Source organism: Phodopus roborovskii, unplaced genomic scaffold (genome assembly GCF_943737965.1).
Source record: "Phodopus roborovskii unplaced genomic scaffold, PHOROB, whole genome shotgun sequence".
Taxonomy (NCBI): domain Eukaryota; kingdom Metazoa; phylum Chordata; class Mammalia; order Rodentia; family Cricetidae; genus Phodopus; species Phodopus roborovskii.
The window spans coordinates 24,859,659-24,885,852 of record NW_026126588.1 but is presented as its reverse complement, the minus strand read 5'-3'; the positions used below and the strand labels follow the sequence as shown (position 1 = coordinate 24,885,852).

Here is a 26,194-nt window from a genome sequence, read left to right as displayed (position 1 = left end):
CATTTCAGAGAAATGTGTCCCGGGTACTCCAACAGTCAACTACCTAGTGCATTGATGTGAAAAGAAACTTGTTGGCTCTAGAAAGCTCTGCCCCATTTTAAAGCACATTCCAAACCAGGTGGAAAACTGTCCTCAGATTTCTTACTGGGAGAACTTAAGACATATATAGCTAGCTTTCTCCTGGTGCAGAATTATCCACAGGATGTATTCTAGACAGGTTCCAATTGAAACCTACATAATCGGACCGTAGAAAAGATAGATTTATCGAGTGATCTCTTTCCATGAGGTACAAAGAGAGGCACTGTTCCCTTTGTAACACAGGTAAGGTAAAGAAGAGAGTGCAGAAGGATCTTCCCAAGTCACACACACCCAACTGCTATACTTGGATCTTAAATGTCACCCCCAAATCCATATATTAGAACCTTAGTCCCCAAGACCCGGATGCAGCTCAGTAGAAACTGTTTGCTAAGCATATACAAAAACTTAAAATGAACGAGTAGTAATAATCAAACCTTGGTTCCCCTCGGGGGACTGGGGATGTCCTTGAAGAGGGGATCAGGAGATCCCAGGGCCTGACTGTCTTGTTCCTTGGCCTTGAGGTAGTCTACTTTATCACCTCATGCTGTTGTAGAGCCACACACAGTACAGGCCCACGCAATGGGGCTAATTAAGAACACCCCAGACCATGAGCCAAAACAATGTTCTCTGTAGTGACAGAAAACTACCATAGCGCCCATAGATTCTGGTCTGGTGTTTAGCCCCCTCCCTCCTCTAGCCAGGCTGGCCCAAAGCCCTTCTTGGACAGACCATTTATATTGTCTGCCAATGAGAAGAAACAAGAGAGTGAGGTCTCTAGGATGGCTGACTCACAAACTTACTCCGCACAGGGAAACAGTGGCTTAGGTAAACATCCCAGGGACACCAGATACATGACACAGTCCCCTCTCAGGGATGCGGGGAAGAAGGGTGAGAGGTCACATGTGCAAGCATTTCAAGGTGTCTTGACCAGGGCAAGAGAGAGTGAAACAGCCGAAGAAGACAAGCAGAAAGGTGCCAGACTCTCTCCGGAAAAGGCCCAAGAGCAAAGACCAGAGGGGCCTCAACACGCAGCTCGTGGTTACGAGTTTTGTTTCCCTTTAAGATTTCGAAGGAAAAGCAAAAGCACATGCTTTCAGGGGCTGCATCGGGCGAGCTCTCATGAGTAAGAGTCCAACATTCGCTGACAGGGAATGCTATGCCCGCGTTGTGTTTTATTTTTATTTATTTATTTTTTTTTTTCCTTGCCCTTGGTGGTTCAGCCAGCCAAACAGAACCCCTTCTCGGTGTGCTATCAAAGCCGCAGTGGAAACTTGCATCCAGTGTTCCAAGCAAGCTTTAACCACCCATGGAAAACTCAGAATCATAGAGTCACTTGTGGGTTTGGCTGAGAGTCAGATGTGTTTTGAGGCTTTGAGCGCTGAGTGTTTGCATGCACTAAATAAGTTTGAGAGAGAGAGAGAGAGAGAGAGAGAGAGAGAGAGAGAGAGAGAGAGAGAGAGAGAGAGAGAGCAAGGAAATAGAATATGGAAACTGCTTCCCAGGGAGCCAAGCATCTTCCTCCTAAACAGAACCTGAAAGGAGAGGAGGTGTTGGTTGAAAAGTTTCTACACCCCCATAAGCCTCTCCAACGACTCAGCAATCCAAATCAGACCAAATCAAACAGAATTAGAAGAAGTCCACATTTAATGGATACAATGCTCCCGGATGGCCTTCCAGCCTCCCAGAGAGGAGACAGGAAAAACCACGTGTCTGGTTTGGGGTGGGGGTGGGGGCAATTTAAATACCCTGTGGGAGTGGTCTTGAGAGTCTCTGGGGGAGGGAGGTCATCATTTGGCAGCCTTTCTGAGTCGCAGCAGGGTTTGGAGGGTGATGGGGGAAGAGGGTTTGGGTGGAACCTCCATCCTTGCAGGGTCTTTGCTGGAGTGCTAAGCCTCTCTTGGGAATTTCAGTCAAACGAACAGAGTGTGGGTGGGAGAGGGGAGCTCTAAAGAAATCAAGCGTCTCTCCTTCATTGGAGGAAGCCTTAGGGAAGTCCTTGTATGCAAATGCTCTGAGAAGGTTACTGCCCTGCCAACTGCTCGGTTTTCCTGCTGAGCAAGGCAACTGTGCTTTTCAGAAAGCACGTAGAGCCTGCTGTGCCACCAAGGCAATTCTGTGTCATCTAGACACATGCAGACACCTGCCTTGGGTCCCCCAGGTGGAGAGAGCCTGGTGTTTGATCACCTCTATTGCTTGCCCTGGCTTTCTGGTCCTAGACACTTACTCACCTTCTAACCATAAGAGGCAACTGGGAAATGAGCTCTGAATCAAGGCTGAGTCATCCAGGCAGCTTCCTGCCCAGGGTTGAGTGGGGATGTCTACGTGGAAGAAATCTCTCTTCAGTGGGACAAAGGTGCACTTGACGTTATCCAGTGCTGGTGGCCAGATAGTGAAACCCATATGGGGAGGTCTGTCTCCTGGACCTGTCCCTTTCTTCCTAGTGATGATTAGGCTCACCTGGTCCCCACAGAGTGGCCACCATCAGAGGAAGGGGACCCCAGGGTCTGCTCCTCACAGGTGGGCTTGCAGCCAGCCTCTCTCTCTAGCCAGACTTGCCACCGGGTGGTAGCATCCTGCCTACCCCAGATACTCAAGTATTCACACCATTTCAGGCCAATGCAATGTCAGCGTTTGGATCACTCTGACCCACAGACGGAACCTTCTGACACTGTGACATTTCTGTGCTCTTCTCCTGTGAGGGAGGATGTGATTTGTGAGACTGGGTGTTCTCACACAAGATTACAGTAGCCTAGACCAGGCAGTTGAAATTCCAAGCAATTGTTTCACTCAGAGCCCCTTGGGGATCACCTGGAAGGCTATTCCCCTAGGGACTTGCATTCTCACATGGCCCCTGTACATCCTGAGTGCATGCAGCTGGACACAGGTTTTAAGGCACGAAGCTAGGAGCTCATTTCCCCCCAGCTGTGTGGCCCCGGGGCCCAGAGACTGTTGGTTAGAGACAAAATTACAGGCTATGCACTCAGTAACCTATTGTTTGCCCTCGTAGTGGCTTGGTTCTGCTTAGGGAATCAGATTATCTCTCCATTTCTTTTTCTTTGACCAACTACCCTGCTATCTAGAGCAGAGTTTTTTTTTTCTCTCTCTCCAGAAGAAAAAATTCCATTTACAGAACTGGAGCCAGGCCTTAATCTCCTCCCTGTTGAGGATGCATATGTTTCCTTCTTATCCTTGGGTCATCATTCCCTTATCCTTGGATAAAAGCTAACGTTTACTGGGGACCCTACTGTGTGCTATGCTGTTTGGTCCTGGGTGGCTTACATGCAAGACCGCCAAAGACTAAAGGGCTTCCACAACAATTCTTTAAAATAGATATTAATTAGGCCATGTTATAAATATGTAAATTGAGGGGTAGGAAGCCTCGAGATTTACCTGAGGTCACAGATCTCATTGTAGGTAATTCTTATTTTTTAAATAGTTTATTCTTTGAGTTGTTCATAGGAGTAGATGATATTAAACCCAGAAATTGGGTCTCTTGAATGTCACAGGAAATGACAATCCTGCCCAATCACTCAGCCTCCCAGGCCTAGTCGAGCACAAGAATGTATTATTTCTCCTCTCTTTGTTCACAAAGGCAAATGATTGGTTACCATCTACTTTTAGTTTTCTTGGTTGCTGTATCTTGGAGATCATGCCAAATCAGTAAATATACTTACCACATTTTTTAAAAGCTACACTCATAAATAATTTGAAAATGTACCATGCTGTGTTTAACAAGTGTCCCCTGTTGTGGGACACTTGATCTGGCCCAGTATTTTGCTGTCACAAACAGCTCTGCAGGGACTGTCCTGGTGAGCACATCACTTTGCACAGGAACAAGTTCATACAAGGTAGGTTCCTGGAAGGGGAAAGCCTAGGAATGGCCAACAGTATGTGCATTTTTAATTTAAGCACATTTTTCATCATGAAGCTTTTCCAGCATTGCAAAGGGAAAAGAGAGGTATGATGAACTCTCTATTCACCATTGAGTTTCAGTTACTATAAAAATCCACGGGTGAAACCTCTTTCCGTATACTTCTTGGTTCCGTCTCCTTCCTCTGCCTCAATTTATCTTGAATCAACCCTGACATGTTCTGTCACTCACTGGTCAATACTTTGGGAAAGTTTTTGAAAAGCAAGAGAGTTTTAAAGAAGAAGGACTAGAAAGCATGTATATGTAATTTCATATAATAATAAATAATAACTTGTTAATATCGTCAGATACCCTATCAATGCCAGAATTTCCCAGATTGGCTCATAAAAATTTCTTCTCCTAATAGTTTGCTCTGTGATCAAAATCCAAACGTAAATTGCGGTTAGTTGGTTGTTGGTGTTTTTGTTTGTTTGTTTGGTTGGTTGGTGTTTGGTCCATTGGGTTCTCCTCCTGTCCCTCTTCCTCAGCATTGTAGAAATGGGGTAAGTCTGTTTTGAGAGACTGAATTTTCCTGACCATATGACCTTGAGGTATTTAATAGCTCTCTAATGTCAAAAGGAAAATACAAAGATAAGTCACAGAACTTTTTAGTAAAGAAGGCAGCGTAACAGAGTCAGCGTGGTGCAGCCGCAGCAATTAGTAGAAGAAACTCTACATAGCCATGTCAATAAGAATAAAACTAAAAGTATAACTCACACAACGTAAACAAATAAAAGGAAGCAGGAAGAGGATAGATGCAGAATTCGTGCTTCGTTATTCTTTGAACCTGTATTTAAAACCGAGGCTTAAGACTCACTGTCACAGACCTAGACCATTTGGTAATCTACAGCTTTTACATAGAGAAAGTAAATGTTAGTAGCATCAGAGCGATTGATCTGTCTACATACACTTCGCTTTGAATCTACAATACAGCCTACCTTGACCATCAGTGGGAAGTCACTTAGGGTATGCCTCACTTGGAAGATGGGGACAAGAGCAGAATGGATTCCCTGTGTCAAATCACAGCTTGTCCACCCTCTTCGAAGAAAAGTGTGAACCCCGGGGAGTCACCTGTGTGAGCGACTAGGAGTTGAGGATTTCTGATCCTTTATGACACTCTTATGGTCTTGTTCTCTCATAGACACGGGTGCAAATCTCATCTGGTATAAAAAAAAAAATCATTCACTTCATCTAGAGCAAAAGTCCTCATCACATAACTGAGATAATTAACTTTACCTAAAGGGGCTGAGCATCCTGGGGGGAGGTCAGATATAGCTGGTGCTTAGTAAGTGACAGCTCATATTTCTGAGAGTCCACCATGGAGACCCTCTCGTGGTACCAGTCAGGAAGTACCAACGAGAAGAAACCCATCACACAGCTCTTTCTGCCCTTTCTGAGAAATGTTACCCTGTGCTCCCCTGGAAGATGCCTACTCACAAAACCTCTAGCATTGTGATGGTCCTTTAGTCGATTTGACTGGACTTAGGATCCCCTAGGAGATCTCTAGATGACTCTTTGAGGATGGTTACAGAGGGGTTTAACTGAGGGTCAAAGACTGACCCCCAAAGGTGAGCAGCACCTCTCAACAGTTGACCTCTCAGACAGGATGAAAAGGGGAAGAGTCAACTGGACACCTGGTCTCATCTTGCTTTGCTTCCTGACTGAGAAGGCAACATGACCAACCAACTCCCCGTTCTCACAATGGCCATGCCATCTCAGTGAGGACCAGCTGTATCCCTTCATAAACCTGGCACCCAAATGTTAAGTCGCTTGTTGGGTCAAGCACCGTGAAGACACTAACGCAGGCTTTCATTGCATCTCCACGTGTCCATCTGCATGTGGACCCACCACCTACTCAAGAGCAGAATCTGCCCTTCTTCTACACATCGGGATACGGATGTGTTCTACCACCATGTTGGACATTGTCTCCTATCCCACGGAGGGCCAGCTCTGTGCAGAAGACCTTGGCTTTGAGCTTGAAGGACACATTAAGACCATCATTTGCTTTCTGTCTGCATGGAGCCACAGAACGTAAACAGCTCTCAACCTTCTTTCAGTCAGCTCCCTGATGGAACAGACACATTAAAGACTCTTTAGGTCATTGGTTGGGTTCATTCCACCATGGAGAGGTATTTGCAAGGTAAGGCCCAGCAAACCACCACACCAATGCATGCCCTGTGCATACATTGTTCCTCCCCCAAATCTCCAAATGGCCCATCCATGTTTGCAACAGACTGCAACCAGGCAACCCAGAGGAGGGTCCTGGTGAGAATAGACCCATGTCATCCTGCCCTTAGGTGGCAGTGGCCACAGCCCTCTGCAATACACTGCCGCTGGCCCCCGGAGCCCAGGCCAGCAGGGCGCAGGGAGACTTGGCTCTGTGCGCCAAACATCGGGAAGCAAGGAAGAACGTTAAGTCAAACAAAGGGTCCGCAGCAGCTGCAGCAGGGGAGCACGCGACGGCGACAGGCGATCGAGGGGCGCTCGCCACCGCGCCCTGCTCCCTTGGCCCGCGCGCCCAGCCCGCCGCCCCGGCGCGTGTGTCCTTATATGGTCAAATGACTCGGCGGGGGTTCTCGAGGGCGGGAGCGGCGCGGGCTGCACTCCGCCTGCTGAGCCGCCGCTGCCGCTGCCGCCGCCGCCGCGCCACAGTCCTCTGGGTGCCCTAGACCCTGGCCCCTTAGCGCGCGAGTGCTCCTGCCGCCGCCCAGTCCACAGCCGGGCCTGGTACACAAGAATAGCCACCAGACAGCTGCCCCAGCACGCGTGGAGAGACCCCGGTAGCCAGCGTACCCCGACCGCGGGGCGGAGACCCGGGAGACCGAAGCAAGGCTGTGCAGACCGCACCCGGGTAGGGACCCAAAACCGAGAGGAACAGATCCTGGCGGTAGGAGAGCCCTGTTTTGCAAAGGACACCCGGGATGGGGACCTAAAACGGAGTGCATATCCGGGGAGGAGAGAGCCTAGCCGGGCAGGGGATACTCAGCACGGGGACTCGAAATGAAGGGGATAGGGCGAGTCTTGGAGGCGGTGGATCGGAAACATGGGGCCAGAAGGGGAGTCTTGAAGGGGAGACCCCAGGATGGGGGAGTTGATTTCGGGAAGACACCTCCAGGAAGAGCGGATTCGGGGCAGAGAGGACCAGAATCATGAGTGCTAGAGACCCGAGCATAGGAGAGCCTAACTTGGGGACAGGACCATTGGTGTCCAGAGAGAGGGCTACAGCCCTAGAGGAGTGAGTGGGTCGCCGCCAGGTGGTGAGAGACGATGAGCCGCCCACAGGCGATTTCCCCCAGGGGCAAAGAGGAACTGAAGTCTATGGAAGGGAGGTGACAAGCTGGTCAGCACGTGGAAGGCCAGACATTTCCCTTGGGAAGAAGTGGAAGTTTGGCCCTGTGACCACACAGCTTGACTCATCCACAAGATTAAAACCTGAGCCATAGGGTTAAATACTACTACTACTACTACTACTACTAATAATAATAATAATAGTAACACGTTGAGATGAACAGAATTCTAGCCGATAGATTGCGTAGTCTTGTGATGTCTTGTGGAAAGAAACTCTTCAATGCTGTTTTTGGTTTTAGAGGAAACATTGGCAGTATTTGCTCCGGTTGTGTTTCTGGAACTCAACGAAGTAGGCATTTTATGAAATGCACAGCTGTCTCTGGCAAAGCCATCTTGTGGCATGCACTTTCTTACACATATTTTTTGGGCTGATAGACACGAGATTGTTTTCAAAACGTGACTCTAGATGTGTCCCGTGTTGCGGTGCTACTCTGCTTATATGTATATTTTGCAGGAATGTATTAGAGGAAGGTTGCTTGTGGTAGTGTGTGTGTGTGTGGTTATTGTTGTTGTTGTTTGAGATAAAGCTTGACTCTGTAGCCGGGAAAGCCTGGAATTTACCATGCCATCCCAGGTGACCTCAAACGGGTGCCTATCCTACTGCCTAAGCCTTTGAAGTGTTACCATCGCAGGAATGACTGCAAATTCCTGCAGCTGTGATGATTTAAAAACCCCCTCAAGTCCCCTTCCCACCAAAGACAACAAACAATGTGCCCTAAGAGGTTATGGATTCCCAACCCAAAACCTAAAGGTCATGAAAACCAAATTTAAAACACTGATTTTTCTCACTCTTTTTTTTTTTCAGATTCAGCTCTCTCCTAATTTTTTTTTTTTTAACAGAATAGTGTATCACATTGGAAGCCCCCATTCTTTGTCCTTCCTTCTTGCTGTCCAGCCTCACAGATACAACATGAATGGGTGCAGAAGGCTTGGCTGGCAGATGCACTTGAAACCGAACCAAGATGCCAGAATTAACATAGGGACCTCTCAGCCCACATGGCCTTGCCTACGTCACAATATCTATTGGTTTCCCAGTTTCCTCCCAGAGAATCAGATAACAAAGATGCTTTCCCAGCAAGATACATATATACATATATGCACACACACATATCCTGCATATTATGCACAGCATGTGTAGATTTTATTGCCTCTTGTTCACAGATAAAGAAACAGAAAGATCGAAGTACCTCTGATGTCCAAAGTTTCCCAGCCTGTAAATCATAGCCCTGAGAACTGTCTCCAGAGATTTCTACTCTGTACTGGGCCTCACTGTATGAATATTTTGTGGAGGCCCTACATGGCATATTTTCACCTAAGATCGTTAAGTGCCATCAATACTAAGCAATATCTCAACTGCAGAGAGAAAAATGCTTAGCAGGATATAGAAGAAAATTAAAAAAAAAAAAAATCAGAAGGCCAAGAGGCCTGGATTATTCTATCCCTCTTCTGCACGGAAGGCTGACTACCCAGCATCTGACACCCCATGTCTAAGTCACTGTCATGGTCCTGTGAAAAGACACAGTTTCGGAAGCTTAGTCCATCATCACCACAGCAGGGAACATGGTGGCACACAGGCAGACTGATGTTGGAGATGAAAGTAGATGAAAGTTCTACATCATGTTCCGCAGGTAGACGGGAGAAAAAGAGTCTGGGCCTGGCCTGGGCTTTTGAAACCTCAGAGCCTACCCTCAGTGACACACTTCCTCTATCAAGACCACACTTCCTAATCTTTCTGTTCCTCCAGAGAATTCCACTTCCTGGTGACTAGGCATTCGAACATGTGAGCCCAGGAGGGTCGCTCTAATTTAAACCAACATACAACAGCTTCCACATTTGTAAAGCAGCTGTGCTTCAGATAGGATTTTTCTTCGAGACTCTTGTGTTGGAAGCTTGGTCATCCTTGGGTAAAAGTTGGGAGGTACAGACATGTACACACTATGTAAAAATAATAATAATAATAATAACAATGAAAGAGCTTAAGAGAGGGGCCCTAGACAGCAGAAGCCCCCCCCCCTTAGGAAGGGACAGTGATACCCATCTGTCTCAGTGTCTGCTTCCTTTGGCAGTGTGATCTCTCTCTGTCTATGTCCTCGGTGAGGTCCTCACCAGAGCAGAGCCGAGGCCTTTGAATCTCTAGAATTACCAGTTATAGAAAAAAAAAAAGCTGCAGAGTTTAGGATGTTGGAAAGTGTCCTTGGAGCCAGCAAATAGAGCTTTTCGTGGAACTAGACTGTCAGTCAAAGAGGGTATAGTCCTGTGCTTGCTGCAACCTTTGGAGCCAGCTGAGTTAGGCAATCAGCAAATGAGTGGAAGGAAATGCACCGGCTTCTCTTGATGGAGCCCTGATATGGAACACCGAGGCAGAACCACAAAAGAGAAGGGTACCGTGAAAAGAACGAGGAGCAGTTGTTCTTGGAGTGGGGGAGGCTAAAGGGAAAGGCCAGCAGAAGTGTGTGTAAGGAGTTGGGGCTGCAATATGGAGGTCAGGCAGAGGAAGACAAAGCTGCTAATGATTTGTACCTTTTGGGAGAGAAGGAGCCTGCTGAGAGAGAACCGTTGGCTTTCCTTCTGTAGGTGTGGAAGCTGACAGACAGCATCAGTCACTTGTTCACACCCTCAAAAGCAGTGGTCCAGCGATCGGATGGGATCTCCCTCCGTCTGGAAGACTTAGGAACTTGAAGCACCCTGCCCTTCCGGGCTTCACCAGGTTGTCTTGTGGGGACTGAATGTGCATGTTTTGAGAATAAGTGTTGTGATAGGATCAGGCTGTAGCTGCTTGGCAGAGTGCCTTTGATTTCAACTCCCAGTACCTAACAGTCTAGGGACATCTCGGTTACTCAGTACAACCTTTTGACTGGATTAAAAAGTCTGAAGCATATTTTTTTTTTTTTTTAAGTATAGCTATCCCGGATTGTTGGGCTTCAGAAATTTGGCATCTATTGGCTTTCATTATTGAATAATCCAAGGATCATTCAGAAGACAGCATTTTGCACCTCCCCCCTCCTTTAATCACAAATGAATCTTAAGTTTCCATTTTCTGTTACTGGTTATGCACTAGTATGTATTCAGTATGGAACATACATGCCTCACCTTGACCTCTGTACCCTTAAGGTGCACTATACAATGAGGGGCTCGTTAAGTGAACCAATGAGCTTAGACTTTATAATCTAAAGTGTTTGCAATCCAGACATACAGAGGTTGACCTCAAGTGGATTCTGGGTAGGTTGTTATTTTTAGGCACACTTAGACACTCAGGTACCATTTGAGCTGGTAACCATTCCTTTCACCGGCATCTCTACTTAAAACTAAGTCAGCTTGATTAGATTTACTTAGACCAAAGAGAACAATGTTGAGTAAGCACAATTTGCCTGTCAGTATCACCATCCAGGGCAAGACAAATCCCTCCACAGACTGGTGCTGATGTAAGAGTACCTTGCCTCTGGGCTTGGGAGCATCATTGATTACAAACACAACACCCACCAGGGGACATTGCTGATCTCTGTGGCCCATGTCTGGATCTGTCCATTTCCCCCCCCCTCAGGGCTTAGGAGTGTCTCTTGGATGGCTTCTTGCTTCTTGACCTACTCAGGTTGTAGCCTGAACTACGCAGCTGTGTGTTGGCTGGATTCGGAGTCCAAACACAACAAGAATGTTCTCCCTCCTGTGGAAGCAGCAAATTATCTGGGAGGAGGGATGAAAGAAAATAGTGGTGGAGAGAAAGCATAGAGACCTGGATCTGTTAGTGTAGAGATCTCAATGGCATCAGACGCCAAACTATGGTTACTTTTGGGTAGACTGTACATGCAAAACATTCCACCTTCTCACCCTTGACCTTTGCCCACATCTCTACAAGATACTTCTGTTTCAGATTGTTTATTTTATTATTATATGTCCATGAGCATCTTACCCACATGGATGTCTGTTGTCCAAGAAGGTCAGAAGAGGGCATCCGATCTCCTGGGGCTGGGATTACACAGACAGCTATGAGATTCCATGTGGGTGCTGGTAATCAAACCCGAATCCTCCGCAAGGGCAGCAAGTGTTCTTAAACCACTGAGCAAACTCCACAGCACTTTGCTAAGACTTTTGATTCTTTTGCCCATCTGCTCATTTATTTTTTCATTTGTTCTACTTCTAAAAGGCCCTGTTTGTGATCCCTGCTGGAGAAGTCTCCATGACAAACAAGGCTCCCAGACCAATCATATGGTTGGTTGGCACAGGCAGGTCATACTGGGGCTCACGGAGCACTGTGTTTTCACTCACTGCATTCCTACAAAGAGCCAACAGCCAACGGACCGACTTCTTATATTTTATTAGCGAACTGTGTTGAATTACTTCCTAGCATTGAGATTTCCTTCCGAAATCTGTGGCAACATTTAAAGATCAGCATGGTGAGAGCCAAATCTAGTAGCCCAAGCCTGGAATCTAGAGTCACAAGCATGAGGAATGCGTGTTTAAGGCCAGTCTGGGCTACACAGCAAGACCCTGTCCTTCGTGAGTGAACAACGAAAGAAGGAATATTAACTGGCTGGTTGTAGTTGCTCCTACATATGCTCTGGGAAGGGTCACAGGTTTCTCCTTAGATGTGGCTACAAGAGGAAAGCAGCCAGCAGTAAGGTTAATATACATGAAACATTGTTGCCATCCCTTGGGATTTGAATGGGCCCTTTGGGGGGGAGGTTGGTAAAAATAAACAGATAAAAGAAGTATTAAGAAGGTTGCTTATTGGGGAGTCTTCCCCCCGCCCCCAGTTGACCTGAGATTCAAAGGCCTGAACCAGTAGACCAAAAAACAAACAAACAAAAAGACTCCCAGGAAATCGTTCTCATTTAAGCAGAAAAGCAAGAGAAGAGATCTCTGCACATCTGCCTCTTGTCCTTCCTCCTTTCTCTCTTTCACCACTCCCTCCCTTCTTTTCCTCCCTCCTGGCTTTCCGTGTTCCTCTTCTCTCTCTGTAGCTCTGACACATCCCTGTCTGAACGCTTATAAACACAACTGCATTTGTGCAAAACCTGTTGACTCGTACAGGCTTTGTCAGTTTTAATAGTGGTTGAGCCAAGGCATCCTTGTCCCGTGGACCTCTGAATCTTTATTTTGCAAGAGCCAGGAAGCCGGCTGAGGGCAGAACCCTCGTCCCCAGTGCAGACCCTCTGATCTCTATTGCTTCCTCTGCTTCTCCCCAGTGCAGGTATCTGGGTTTGGTCCTCCTGTCTGGGACCTAAAATCCAGATACTTCAGATACTCTGGTTGCTCAGAGCTGGAGGGGAATGACATCAGAGGATGATTTCATCCTGGGACGTTTGAGAACTCCGGTACTCTGTAATTTAGATTTGATTCAGTCAGCAGTCATACCTCACATTCAGGTGCCTCCCTGTATGCTCTTGCTTAATCCTTTCTGCATTCCTATGCAACAGGTAATAGGCAGGAATTATATATCGCTTGGTGGGAGAGAAAAAGAGTTCAGAAATGGCAGGCGGGTTGTACATAGTTGAGCGAGAAACTCCCTGTCTTAATCACTACTCTATTGCTCTGAAGAGATGTGATGACCAAGGCATTTAACTTAGAGCTTGGCCCATTACAATCATGGCAGGTAACATGCAGGCAGAAAAGGTGTTTGTTGGAGAAGCAGCTGAGAGTTCTACACCCTGATCCATGGGCACGGAGACAGAGTCTGGGCCTGGCATGAACCCTCAAAGCCTAACCATAGCAACACACTTTTTTCCAAAAAAGGCCAAACCTCCTAATCCTTCTAATCTTTACAGAGAGTTCCACTCCTTGGTGGCTAAGCCCTCAAATATGTGAGCCTATTGGGGGGGGGCATTCTTACTGAAACCACCACACTCACCTACTTGTATGCTTGGAAAGACTATTCAGAACTGGACGGGAAGGGCGGGGATGTGGATCAGTGGTAGAGTCCTTATCCAACATGTGAAAACTCTAGGTTTGAGACTCACCACTAGGTGGAGGGGAGAACAATGGGGGTGAGGGGTCAACAAACAAAAACTAGACTCTTAACAGCACGGTCTCATTCTTAGGAGGCGTTGTTCCTATTCTCTCTCCCCCAGTTTTACACGATAAAGTGCACTCAGTGATGTGCAGATGTGGGGAAATGGTATATAAAATTCCACTGCCTGCAGGGAATACCAAGTCAGCGAACCAGGCATACAACTCCTCCTCCGCGCTGTCTTTTTGGCTGAACCCCCCCACCCCCACCCCATCTGCTTACCTTCCATCTTCCTGATGTGTGTATGTCTAGCACTGATTCTTCCTCCACAGTGTGGCCTCCCCTCCAGCAAGCCACTCGCTACTCCGCTACTCCTGGAGGATGCTCTTGCTCAAGACTGTGGATCAACCCTGACCTCCCAGCCTGGAGCTTTGGAAGTCGCCACAAGGGCTTTCCTTGGTGCTGACACTTCCTCTCAACTTCCTCTCCCACCATGGTAGCCCCCAATCCTTTGACATCCAGTACAGAATTCCAGTTTAACCAATCATTTTGGAGTGAACGAAAGAACAGCCGGGTATTTTGTAGGATTTAAAAGTGAAAAGTTACGGGAAATTTCTAATGTAACATTAATGTTAACTTCCTCGTGAAGCATGACATAAGGAGCCTCGTTAGCAAAGAGGATAATGGTGTTCAGCCTCGGCACAGGAAAAAAAAAAAAATACAAATCCAAGCTACTTTGGAATTCCATCTTTCTCCAGTCACAATGGCAGTCACTAAGAAAGCAATTAACAGCAAATGTTGGTGAGGATGTAGACAAAAAGGGACCCCTTATGCATTGCTGGCCCGGATGGAAACCAGTATGGAAGGTTCTCAGAAGCTGAAAATTAATCTGCCATGTGACCTAGTTATGCCACTCTCCGGCATTTACCCACAGGACTCCATATTCAGAGATACTCGCGCATCAGTACAGTATACCTGTCTAAACTGACAGTTAGCCCAGCCCGGCATACGGGGAATCTATACTCTGAAAAACTGAAAAAGAAAGATACATAAGCGTATGAATGATGGTGATACCTGGGGAGGGGAGACCCCGAATTCGATCCTTAACCGTCAGCCCTGAAATTCAGGAAGTTATGTGACACATTCTCCTTACTAAATGATTCCCATAGGTTCACGTGTTTGACCCTTTGGTCCCCTGTGGCGCTCATGCTACAATCTGTCCCACTAATCGGGCGAAGGCCTAGAGATTTAAATAAGAGATAAGACAGCGGGTCAACAGGAATGCAGAATGACGTTTATTGAGGGGAAGAAGCGGGCTCATATACCGACTCAGGGCACAGTGGAAAACAATCAAGGGTCAAGCGTGAAAGTTCTCGGGCTTAGCTCCTCCCCAGCAGATGTGTGTTAGCAAATCAGGAAGAGTACCAGTAACAGCTGAGAATGAAGAATGTTCCAGCCAATAGCTCAGGCTTGCTCACGGTGCCTCGGGGGTCCATGCAGGGCCCTACAGTCCCCAACCCGTGGTGGTGCTGTTTGGGGAGGTCATAAAACCTTCAGGGGCCTCGCTTGAAGAAGTGAATCACCCAAAGTAGAGATTGAAATTGTATAAGCCCCTTCTCTCCCCCCACCCTGCTTCCTGGCTGCAAATGCAGTATGAGCATCCAGCCTCCACTCCACCAGCCCACACGCTTCCTCCTCCGTGATGGGCTGTGTCCCCTTGAACCACAGGTCAAAATAAACTCTTTCCCCTGAAAGTTGCTTTTTGTCCCAGCAACTACAACAACAAAAATGGTGACTATTAAACTCCTGATTAATTGGCTTCCGTTTTCTAGATTCTGGTTTACACAGCCTGATAGTGAGGTGGACACACACACACACACACACACACACACACACACACACACACATTCTAAAATAACGAGGATCTCAAATTCTAGGGTTTTCTTCCTTTTCCAAGTAGGGAAGAGCCAAGTTGTTGGTAATTATCAGAGATGAACACAAAGCAGCTTGTGCTTGTCTGTCTCAAGGACTGATAAGCCTCTGGATAACATCTACACCACACAAAATAGGGCCTGACATGTTAACAATATAGTAATTTTCTTTTGTTTAGTATTAGTATAATTCAAAAGAATAATGACTAAATCACTGAAATAAATATGCCATGTATGTAAGTAAAGTTTTTTAAAGACTAAAAGAAAAAAATCTATTATCTTGTATGTTCATAAAAATTAATTCCCCCTGGGGGCGGGGTAGTGGTGGTGGCACACACCTTTAAAACTAGCACTTGGAAGGCAGAGGCAGGTGGATCTCTGTGAGTTAGAGGTCAGCCTGGTCTACAAATCAAGTTCCAGGACAGCCAGAGCCTGTCTCACAAACAAAAACAAAACACTATTTTTTAAGAGAGGACCTCACTAATGTTTGTCTCACCGTGTTCCTAACTACGGAACTAAGTATGAACTAAGCATTCATACTTTGCTCACTTTGTGCCTTATACTGGTTGGTTGAGGCAGAAAACAGGAGGGAAAAATATAAGGAACAAGAATTATACCATCATGAGGCAGGGTTCCGTGGAAACCAGGGCCAAATGCATCATCCCTGTTAGACCCCCAGAGCACAATGCAGCTGATTCATCATCCCTGCTGGGGAATCGGGGTCAATGATGGTAATGTTAAGCATGGAATAAATGGCCTTATCCTTTGGACACATGTAGGAACCCTGTTGATTCTCAGAGGTTACACCCTTAGGTTTTCTCTCTCTCTTCACACTCACCTATAGAACCAGATGAGGTGGAAAACTCATGCATCATGACCAGAGTAAGAAGCAGGTATCCCTCCCTGGTATCAGACACAGACATGGCGTCTATCTAGATAACTGCACAGCTTTCGGGATAGCCTCCCTTCCCCAGAAGGGCTGGTGCTTGTCTAAACTCGGAACCACCTTTCCGATTAAGGCCAGGAGTTTGCTTTCTCAGTCAGGTGGCTCTGGGAGGGCCCACAAAACTCCTTTCTCCATCACCATTTCCGAATTACGGTTTTTCCATCCACAAAATGAGGTCGTTGTTTTAGACGACTTGGGGAGTGTTTTCCAGCTTTCGAAATTCCCTGATTCATAGCTAGTTCACTCTCCCTCTTCCTTCTGTTTGTGTGAACAGTGCAGGCAATGATCTCATCCCACTGCTAAATGGCGACATTTAATGGAAAAACATATATGTTGGAAGGCTGAACCCCCCCCCCCCATGAAATAAGTGAGCAGCCACTTTCAAGGCAGATAACCGAAGACTTACTGGAAACCATGGAAGTATCTGCCAGCATAGCAGCTGCCGACCCAGATAGCCTAAGCAAAAAGGCATTCGTATGTCATGTTTCAGGATAATAACTCGTGTGTTCAAGAGCCTCATCTTAGGATGCTATCACAGGAATGTTCAGACAGTTTTCTTCAACTCCAGGAAGAATGATTTAGAAGGAAGGATCTTGCCACATGCATCCAGCTGTGTGTTTTGTGCTCTTGGAAGCAAATTATCCTACAAACACAGACATAAACCAGTAACAAAAGCTTATAGTCACTGCAACCTTGTGTACACAAGGTATCAAATTAATAGCTACTATCAAATTTCCTGTAATCATAAAACCAGACAACAGTGCTATATTTGCATCGTAGAGCCAAATTCTTGTGGGGGGGTTCACCCTTGAATGACTTGAAGTGACTGGAAATGGAGCTGAGTTTGCTTGGAGTTTGTGAAATACTGCTTAGTAACACAGCTAGCTGTGTGCCTGTGGACTATTGATAAAACTTTTCACTTTTAACACATTAGTTATTGCCAATCAAGAAAAATCTCCTGTGGGTGGGGGGAGAAAAAAAATCAAGCCTAAAATTTTAATGTGCAAGAGGCCTTTGTCCATGCTATTGTTCACAGAGTGGGCTTTTTGTATCCAAAGTAGTCCTAACATGATTTTTAGGGATGGTGGCTTAAGGTGGGGAGGTGAAAATCAGTCATTTCCTTTCCTCCGCCCTACAGAACATCTCTTTCTCTTGACACTGCATAGTCATTCTGGAAAAATGCAACATGTCTGGCAAGGATGCACATTCTTGTTCCCCCCTTTGTAAGGCTTGAGGTGTCTCCTGGAAAGCCACTGACTGTAGTCACTGCATTCCCAACTGTGTGCTAATCCCTGTTCTTGGAATCAAGCCTTCCTCTTTTATCCTGCTCTCTGGGTACCCCGGACAGCTGAAGGATGGAGACCTCTGTATCCAGGAGAAATGACTGCCTAAAGGAAGTTGGCACTTTCTGGTCTACATTGTCCTTCCCAATGCATGTTCAGATCAAGGTCAATATTCTCCTGGCCCCTGACTACAGATCTTCCTGTCAAATACCCTTGCCTTGTGCCGTGATGCTTTCTTACTATTCAAACTTATGAATCATAAAGCAGAGTGCATGGAAAAATCTCTTTTTATAGAGGTAGATATATTGTTTCTGTGCCTGCCTTTCTATTCTGAGGGCAGAGAGGTGAGGCAGGGTCATGCCCTGGAAGCTACACATAGCTACGGTAGAGTGGGGGCCATGGCGCCTTTTCTGGAATCCGACATTCTGATCCAGTCGGCAATGACTGCTTTAGTGAAGGGAGTGTATCCAAGCACAAAACTCCCCCTCACCCCCCAGCAAAAAACGTGTTTCACTGAAAAGCACGAGCATCCAAAGTTTGTCTTGCTCCTTGCCTTCCTTGGCCTAGAGCATGGTGTGTTCCTGAGTCTGAAGCGTGGGTTTTCTCCTCTTTGATCTGTCACAGGTTGCTGTGGAGTCGGGTGTCAACATGACTGAACGCTTCGACTGCCACCACTGCAATGAGTCTCTGTATGGCAAGAAGTACATCTTGAAGGAGGAGAACCCACACTGCGTGGCCTGCTTCGAAGAGCTCTATGCCAACACATGTGAAGAGTGTGGCACAGCCATTGGCTGCGACTGCAAGGTAGCTAGCTGCCTGTTGGCTCTTAACAGCATTCCCCTGTTAACCCCACCCCTGGCCTTCCCAAGAACAAGCTACTTGGCATTCTGGTCCTCATCTCTCCCAGTAGGTTCTGTCCAAGAAAGCCCCCATTTGATGGCCTTGAATTCTTATGAGGCCTTGCAGAGCTGCTCTCTCCGTGATCCAGTCTCTGCCCATCAGATGAGTGCATTGCCAGGCTGCATGGCTGGTGTTCTAAGTCCACTCTCCTTGTCCTGGTTACTAGGGCCCTTATCTAACCCCACCCTTCCGGGCAATGGTAAAGCCTTCTCCTGCCCCTGCTGTTTGCCTCTTGGTGACTAACAGGGAACAGGTGCTGCTTAGTAAATATTTGATGAGTGAATGTATACATGCAGTATCTAGTCAGCAGCCTAGATAAACAGACCCGGAAAGGCAGCAAGGTCCTTGGGATACGATGGGCTCTTTTCCCTTTGGGTAGAAGAATGGGGGTTTGTGTTTCATTTATGCAACAAAGGGATAGGCAGCTTCCCACAGATGGTGCAGGCATGGGCAACAGTATCTCTTCATTCTTGGTAAGTGACCAGTGATGAAAGGTCACACGTAGCCTAACCTGGGTCTCTTGTAGTTTTCCATCAACGGGACAATATACCCAAGACAAACAACTTCCAAGGAAAAGTTTAATTTGGCTTACAAATTAAGACCTTCAATTCTTGAGTGGTTGGTATTGCCACAGAGAAAGCCTATCCCCTGGTAAGAAATAGGAAAGGGTTAAGGCCCCAATATTCCCCTCAAGGCCGCATCTCCAGTGATTCCCTCACCCAAGGCTCCATTTCCTGAAGATCCCACCACTTCTTAGCAGCACCAAGCTGGACACCAAGGCTTAAACATGGACCTTTGTAGGGGACGCCTCAGACCCCCAACTGCAGTGGGATCCATGCAAGATTCTTGAGATCTTATATTTGTTGTTATGAGCCTAGCGTTTAATGGCTGAACCATGTCTCCAGCCCAAGATTCTTGGTATCTTTAACTGCAAAAGCCCTCCTAAAACACACTTGAAAAGCACTTCAAGTGGTGCCACCCCACAGCCACAGAACTGATTACAATGCGGGACCACTTTGGAGCCCCTAGGGAAATCCCAGCTTATGGGCTCAGAGGAAACTTGTGGCATTGTGCTGCCTAACCTCTGCCACCAATGTCCTCTATTCCATTGGAATCTTTTACCACTCTCTTCCACGACTATAAAAGCCATGGCGTACGTCATGTTCCAGGTGGTAAGTGTCCCCGCGTTTAGGCTCCTGGCGTTGTTCCCTCCACGATTGGATGGGCACAGCACTTTTGTTGAGCCAGGGCAACCAACCAACCCATCATGGTAGATGAACGTGGGAAAACAAAACTACTTACTATGTAACCTGAGAGACAAAGTGGGAAGGAGGCAGGAGCCAGGGCCTCAGGAACCCCTTTTAAGAGCACACCCTCAATCATCTAAGGCCCTCTAACCATCCCAATTGCTCCTGGCTGGGAATTAACCCGTTAATACACAGGTCCTCGGAGGAAACCTGAGATCCAAACAGTAGCACTCTCTCCCCTGATTTAACAGGCCAAGCATTAGAGCCCCGCTACCTGATAGTCTCACGCCTCTCTGTTGAATGTCAACCAGTTCCTTGACCCCCTCTGTGCCCTTGTCCGCACATGGAAAATGGAAAATCAGGTGTCTGCCAAATGGGGTCATCGTGATAAAGTTCTCACCCTGAAAGGCAGCTGCAATGGTGTAAAGCCTTCCCTTTTCCAGTATCTCTGTAACCCTTTCTGGAACACATGCCTCTTAGAAGCCTCGTCCTCCCTGTCCATTTTCACGATGGACAGAGCGGTGAAAACATCAACATGGGAGACAAACTCCTAGGCAGAGACAAAAAAGAAGTGTTTTATTAAAAACTATGTCTGGGTAAGAAAGGGTTAAGCTGGTTAGAGGTCCACGTAGTGTTCTGATGATGACCCGGTTTAAAGGAAATGTTGTGCATATCTGGGGCTAGTCATCCCTGACCGGTGGCTGAAGGAAAAACAAGACAAAAAAAAAAAAAAATCACTTATCGTTTCTCCAGAATGATTTAATGGAAAGACCCCAAAAGCCAGCCTTCCTTCCAAAGACATTTTATGCACAAATAAACAAGAGTTCCTACAAGGGGGCCAAAGTCAACAAGACCGCCGAAGGGGTCAAAAGCTAGCATGCTGAACTTTTCAACCCACACCAGCAACTTGAGATCAGTGGGTGTGGGTCCTGCCTTGTGATTTTCCTCATTTGGGAACAAAGACCGTTGGGTTGGAGTGAGACTTTTGCGTTGCAGGGTTTACACTGTTTGCTGTGGTTTTCCTGATTGTCGCACGTAGTTGTGTAGTTGACTTTGTGGAGGAAGCAGTAACCCCCACAAAAAAAAGTTTCTGTTACTTCAGGAAGTAATGTTAAAAAAATAATTGCAGCAGGAGGTGGAATGGTGGGATGCTTAATGAGCTAATGGCCGCTTATTAGTCTTCAGTGTTCTTTAAGCAGTCCAGCCACCAGGGACTTCAAAGAACTCTCTGGAAGACACGTTGATGTGTAAAAGTTTAAGATACATTCGTGCCTGCGGGAGTTGGGCTGATTTTGAGGTACTGAATGAATTTTAAATGAGACGATGAGTTTTGGAACCTGTCCTCGTAGATAGTATATGTCTCTTTATTTGACTGCCCCGGGCAGCCACGTAGGCTAGCTCTCTTCCTTGTCTCTACTTGGCCATTCTTTGGAAATGCTGTAATACCCAAGGCAAGAAGATCCTTGATTTTGACAACCAGTGGAATAGTTCAGAAGTCACAATACAAATGTTATTTTATCGTTTTGCAGTATCATATCCTTTAGGGTTTTTTGGTACTGATTATATATATATATTTTAAAATCAGCCTGAGTTCTGAACCTCAAAGTAAAGAAAAACAGACTTCTCACAGAGCACTATGCACCTGAAAAATTAATGACTTTAACAAAGGGCCTCAGACGGAACAGACTGAATATTCCACTCTTTGCAAGCAAAGTCATGATGCTGGCCAGGCTGTCATACCCCATTGTACCTTGAGGGGGTGCTGTGGCAAGACCAGTAATTGTAATGAAAAGATGCCTGTAGAGGAATGCTAGCTGCCAAGACTAATCTTAGGATTTAGCACCTGCTGGGTAGTTACTTGGTTCTGGCACTTGGAAATGACTCCGTTGCATTATCCAAACCCCTCTAGGGTCCTCCCACTGATAAGGACTTATTCAGCCCATCTTATGTAGAAGCCAGAGTAGAAGGTCTCACCGAGGTTGGAATTGGGAAGTAGTGAAGGTAGACATGGGAGGTTCCTAACCAACAAGCTTCGCTCCCTGCCCACCTGCACACAGCTTTGGCAATGGCCTTCAGTCAGATATGGATTCCCAATGGTCATCCATGTGACTAAGAGACGTTTGCCTGACCTCTGCCTAATGTCCCCTTTGTCTTTCTCCTGTCTAATAGCAATGAGTATGCTGCAGAAATGGTTCTGGGTTTGTTCTACAGTTCCTGCCCTTCTTCCTGGTGTTACTGAGGCTGACTCATTGTGTCCCCTGTCCCTCCCTGTCCATCACACTATGCCAGTCACTGAAACAGTGGACTCCCCAGTAGAGTTTATTTCACAAGCCTCTGGGAACTTAAGATGAAGTCTCTGATCTACTCCCCAGGGCGGGGTTGGGGTATTTATGGGTTAACATGGACCATACAATTATATCAAACTTCTTCACCTGTGGATATCGAGGCCTATATTAAGATGCTATCTCTACTCAAATAAAGTGAGTAATGATGGCAGCTGTGACCCGCAGGATTGATTCAGGGGCTCCGAGCACGTTCATGGGCTACTCATTGACTCTACTAGTCAACGAAGAGGGAAACAAACATTGAAGCAATAATAGAAATGGTACAAATTATTCCCATCATCGTACAGTCTCTCACTTAATGTTGGAAAGTTTTTAAAGAGAAAATCTAGGAGGTCCTTGTTTGGGGGACTCCATGGGTGAACCCTAAGGTAAACTCTGGTTCTTGAGCACCAGTAGAGTAGCAGGCTGTTAGGAAGAGTTCAGTCTTCCTCCATCAATGGAGACCTTGCCTGCAGCCCTTCTGGACCTTTCTCTGTTAAGACGGATACTCTATTTTTTCGTTCTTCCTTTCATGGCCTCTTGAAACCTTGATGCTTATTTTTTGGAATGATTTTCAAGGTTTTTTTTTTTTTTTCTCTTAAAAATGTGAGATTTTGTGTTGGGTGGGGTGGTTCATGCCCTTAATCCCAATACTCCAGAGGCAAAGGCAGGTGGATTTCTGTGAGATCAAAGGCATTCTTCTGCCTTCAGTTCCTTCCGACTTCACTTGTAAGGAGGATCTTGAAGAACATAGTAGAACAGGATCACTAATAGTCTCACAGCGGAACATTTTTCAGCACGCTGGACGTAACTGATGAGCAAGTCCACTTACACTCTGAAATCAGACAGCTTGAGAAGCAGTTAGTATGGAAAAGTGGCAGCCAAGGCTCTCCTAGGTTAGGTGGAAGATCATGCAGGAGGGACCCTGTTGTTTAGAGCCACCTCCGGCTGTGCAAAGGCCCAGGGGTCCCTTAAGATCACTGACTATCTATCCTAGGGCTCAGTTGAAGTTCCAACAAGGGCACATTTGGATGCAGGCAATAAGCATGTCCTAGATTGGGACTGTCCCCAGAGTGAACACTGTAGTCTGAAAAGAGGCATGTATACTGTTCTTCCATGATGTCAATGTTTACAGATCACAACCTTCCTGTGAGCTCAAGGTTAGCCTTAGCGGATTTCTCTTTGTTTTTCTGGGAAATAGAAAAGGTATTTTCCCTTCTTTTTCCAGTCTCTTTGGAAAATTTAATCTCCTTCTTCCTTCCTCCTCCCTTCTTACCCCCCCCCCTTTCCCTCCCTTGGTATCCCTGTCTCTCTGTCTCTGTTTCTGTCTCTCTCTCCAGTGCTGAGATGGGCATAGGGCTTCATGCATGCTAAGTAAACTCAAGCTGCCTTACCACTTAGTAGCTAAGTGTTGTCCTTGTCAATGCTTGTACAGGGTCTCTTAGTAATAAAACATGAAGATTGAGTCTCTTGTACAGAATAGTACAATATTTCCTTGTATCTACATATAGTCTCCAGCATCCTGTAAACCTGTGATACCCACTGCAGTATAGATACTATATAGAGAATTTTAATGCATTATTTAAGGAACATTAGCCCTCCCAAAGTGTTCATACTCAATACAGATAATGTTTTAGTTTTGGATCTTTTCTACCGTGGTTAATTAAACCGAAGGATTCAGAATCTGTAGATATCAGAGTCACTTGTACAGAACAATATAGAAAACAAAGGAACTAGCCAACACTGGCATGGTGCTAATCATGAAAACTAAAGTTCTGTTTAGAGTCGTGAATCTGACGAATGGAAAATTACTGGGTCTTCGTGACGAATATGTGGCATGTAGTATCAAGCATTGGCCAGCTCTGACCTATCATCTCAGTTTTTGAACTGTCTCTGAGCCCCAGGGAACCCTGGGACTAAGACCTTGTCTCCCACTAAGACTCAAGACACTGAAACCAAAATGGGCCTGGAAGCCACTCTGTGCTCTGAAAACAAGTGAATTGCCCACTTCCTGATAAGAACAGAAAGCAGTGAGATCAGGAGGAAGATGTAGAGGGGAGCGAGATTCAGAACTAACCCAGGGAGTTCCCAGGGAAGGGTGTGTGTGTGTGGGGGGAGGATTTGGCCTGAACTGGTCCCAGATGCCCGGTGATGGGGTCAAAGATCTCAGGCAGGCAGGGACTCAGGGTAGCGAGTGGATAGGTGGGTCCAGTGTGCTCAGAGCAGATCCAGGAAGTTCCCCGGAGGTGGAGGGGTTGTTGGACCCGCAGTCTGGCCCAGTGCTCAACCAGAGCAGTGGAGCATCAGGCCCAGTAGGACCAGGAGGAAGATGTAACAGCATAATCGAGTGTTCTCAAAGCATAGCCTGAGAGCCCCAGGAAGAGCCCAGTGGTCTAGTAAGTCTGTGTGAGTCAGAAAGAAATGCATGAGGTTCTGCATTGGCCAGAACTTCCACAGGGCAGGTGAGATGTGGGTTGAGCTTGCAGCTGAGCAGCATTTTGCCAGAGAGGAGAGAAATGGATGGAGGTTGGGGCTGGGCAAGTGTGCTAGGATCAAGCATGCTGGGATCTATTTGGAAAGGGTTGACGCAGATTTGACACCTACAAAACAAACAAACAGAATTGGGATCCGAATTTGGTTCATTGACTCAGTGAAGGTAGAAATATGGGGTGTGGGTTGGGGGGTGCTGGGGGAGACATAACTTTTTGCATTCTTGTGTCAAATCTGCTCATGCATAAGCATCAAGCTTTGTCTCATAGGGTTATTGTGTGGCTTAAAATAGGCAAGATGAATTTAGAAACATATTTTTAGGTTATAAGGCCCAAGGAAAGTTTAAAAGCACTATACAAAATTAGAGTGCTGGAATTCTTATTGTGGGAGCTTTTTAAGGTGATAATTTTTTTTTTAAATGGGCTGTGATGTAGCATGCCTGGGATCCTTGCACTTGGGAGGCTAAGAAGAGAGAATACTGAGTTTGCATCTTGGTCTCCATAGTAAGCTCAAAACAAAAACAAAAAAAAGCAGAAACAAAACAAGAAGACACAAGAAAAAAGAAATTGTGGCTTTCATTGCCATCTTTGTGTGAAAATTTTACCAGTGGGTGACACTCAGGCCACCACTTCCATGATTAACTATGAGCTAGCTAGCATGCACTGAGCAGTTCCTATGCAAGCAGAAACAGCTGCAAGTTCATTGCATGTCTTAAGGCATTATTCTGCTGTCACAGCCAATAGCAGGCACTGTCCTGGTTTTCCTGTGAGAGGTGTGATGTTGAGAGGTTCAGTGCTTGCCCTCAGCCGTGCCGCTGGTATGTGGGGGAACAAGGGTCTGGCTCTTGGGTTCCCTAACTGTTGAGTCTCCTGCTCCCGGGATGGCAGGAGTACCCAGCCCATAATAGCACTCACTATGTAAAGCGTGTGACACCAGGCTCTCCCATTGCCTGCACATCCCACATACTCTGATGCTGAGTCAGGAAAGCCATCACCATCTCCGGCTAGAACAGCAGAAGGACCAGTTCTGACTCTCGTGCCCACCCATGCAGGACCCGTCAACAGTGGTAGCGGAACACTGTTTAGTGGTGTTTTCCTTTCTGGTCCACCACTGGATTTAGGAACATAATCAAAAGTTGACATTTACCTTCAGAGAATATATTTTTTACAGGAAGTACATTTTTTTAAAACAAAAACAAAACCATCCTCCCTCTGCCTTTTTTCGTACATGCGCACACACACCAGCCTGCCTGGGTCCGTGTTTGTCCCATGGGTTTCGCTGTGCCCCTGTGCTACGATGAGTTAGACAGCTGCTCCACCTTTCCTGTCCTGCCTCTGACTATCTGTGCGTCTGGCCCTCCAGGATTTGTCCTACAAGGACCGGCACTGGCACGAAGGCTGTTTCCACTGCTCCAGGTGTGGGAGCTCGCTGGTGGACAAGCCCTTCGCCGCCAAGGAGGAACAGCTGCTATGCACCGACTGCTATTCCAACGAGTACTCGTCCAAGTGCCAGGAATGCAAGAAGGCCATCATGCCAGGTCAGAATGCCGCGTGCCTCCCTCACGTGCACGCAGAGCAGCAGATGAGCCCAGTCTAGTGATGGGCTGTGGGGTGGGACTCTCACTTGGACATGGCGATACTTCGGTGCTATCCCCTGAACTACAAAATGTGTTTAGTGAGCCAAGATGTGGGGGTGGTAATGATTATTAAAAGCAAGTGAACAGACCGGGTCTAGAGGTACACACCTTTATTCCCAGCATGCTGAAGGGAGAGACAGACAGTATCTGCATTACA

At 46.6% G+C, this 26,194-nt stretch overlaps 1 protein-coding gene across 3 annotated transcripts in view; it reads left to right on the top strand.

Annotated features, from left to right (window-relative positions):
- The window catches only part of Fhl2 (four and a half LIM domains 2), a 59,812-nt gene that overhangs the window by 23,449 nt on the left and 10,169 nt on the right, over nucleotides 1-26,194 (top strand). Inside the window, exons 1-3 of one of the 3 annotated variants that reach the window (XM_051204250.1) lie at nucleotides 6,613-6,875; nucleotides 18,065-18,244; nucleotides 25,764-25,938. In XM_051204250.1, coding sequence (XP_051060207.1) covers nucleotides 18,089-18,244; nucleotides 25,764-25,938 — 331 coding nt within the window. In that variant the 5' untranslated portion in view covers nucleotides 6,613-6,875; nucleotides 18,065-18,088. Of the gene's footprint in view, nucleotides 1-6,612; nucleotides 6,876-18,064; nucleotides 18,245-25,763; nucleotides 25,939-26,194 lie in introns of those variants that run through there. The other 2 variants (XM_051204249.1, XM_051204248.1) reach the window with 2 other exon arrangements.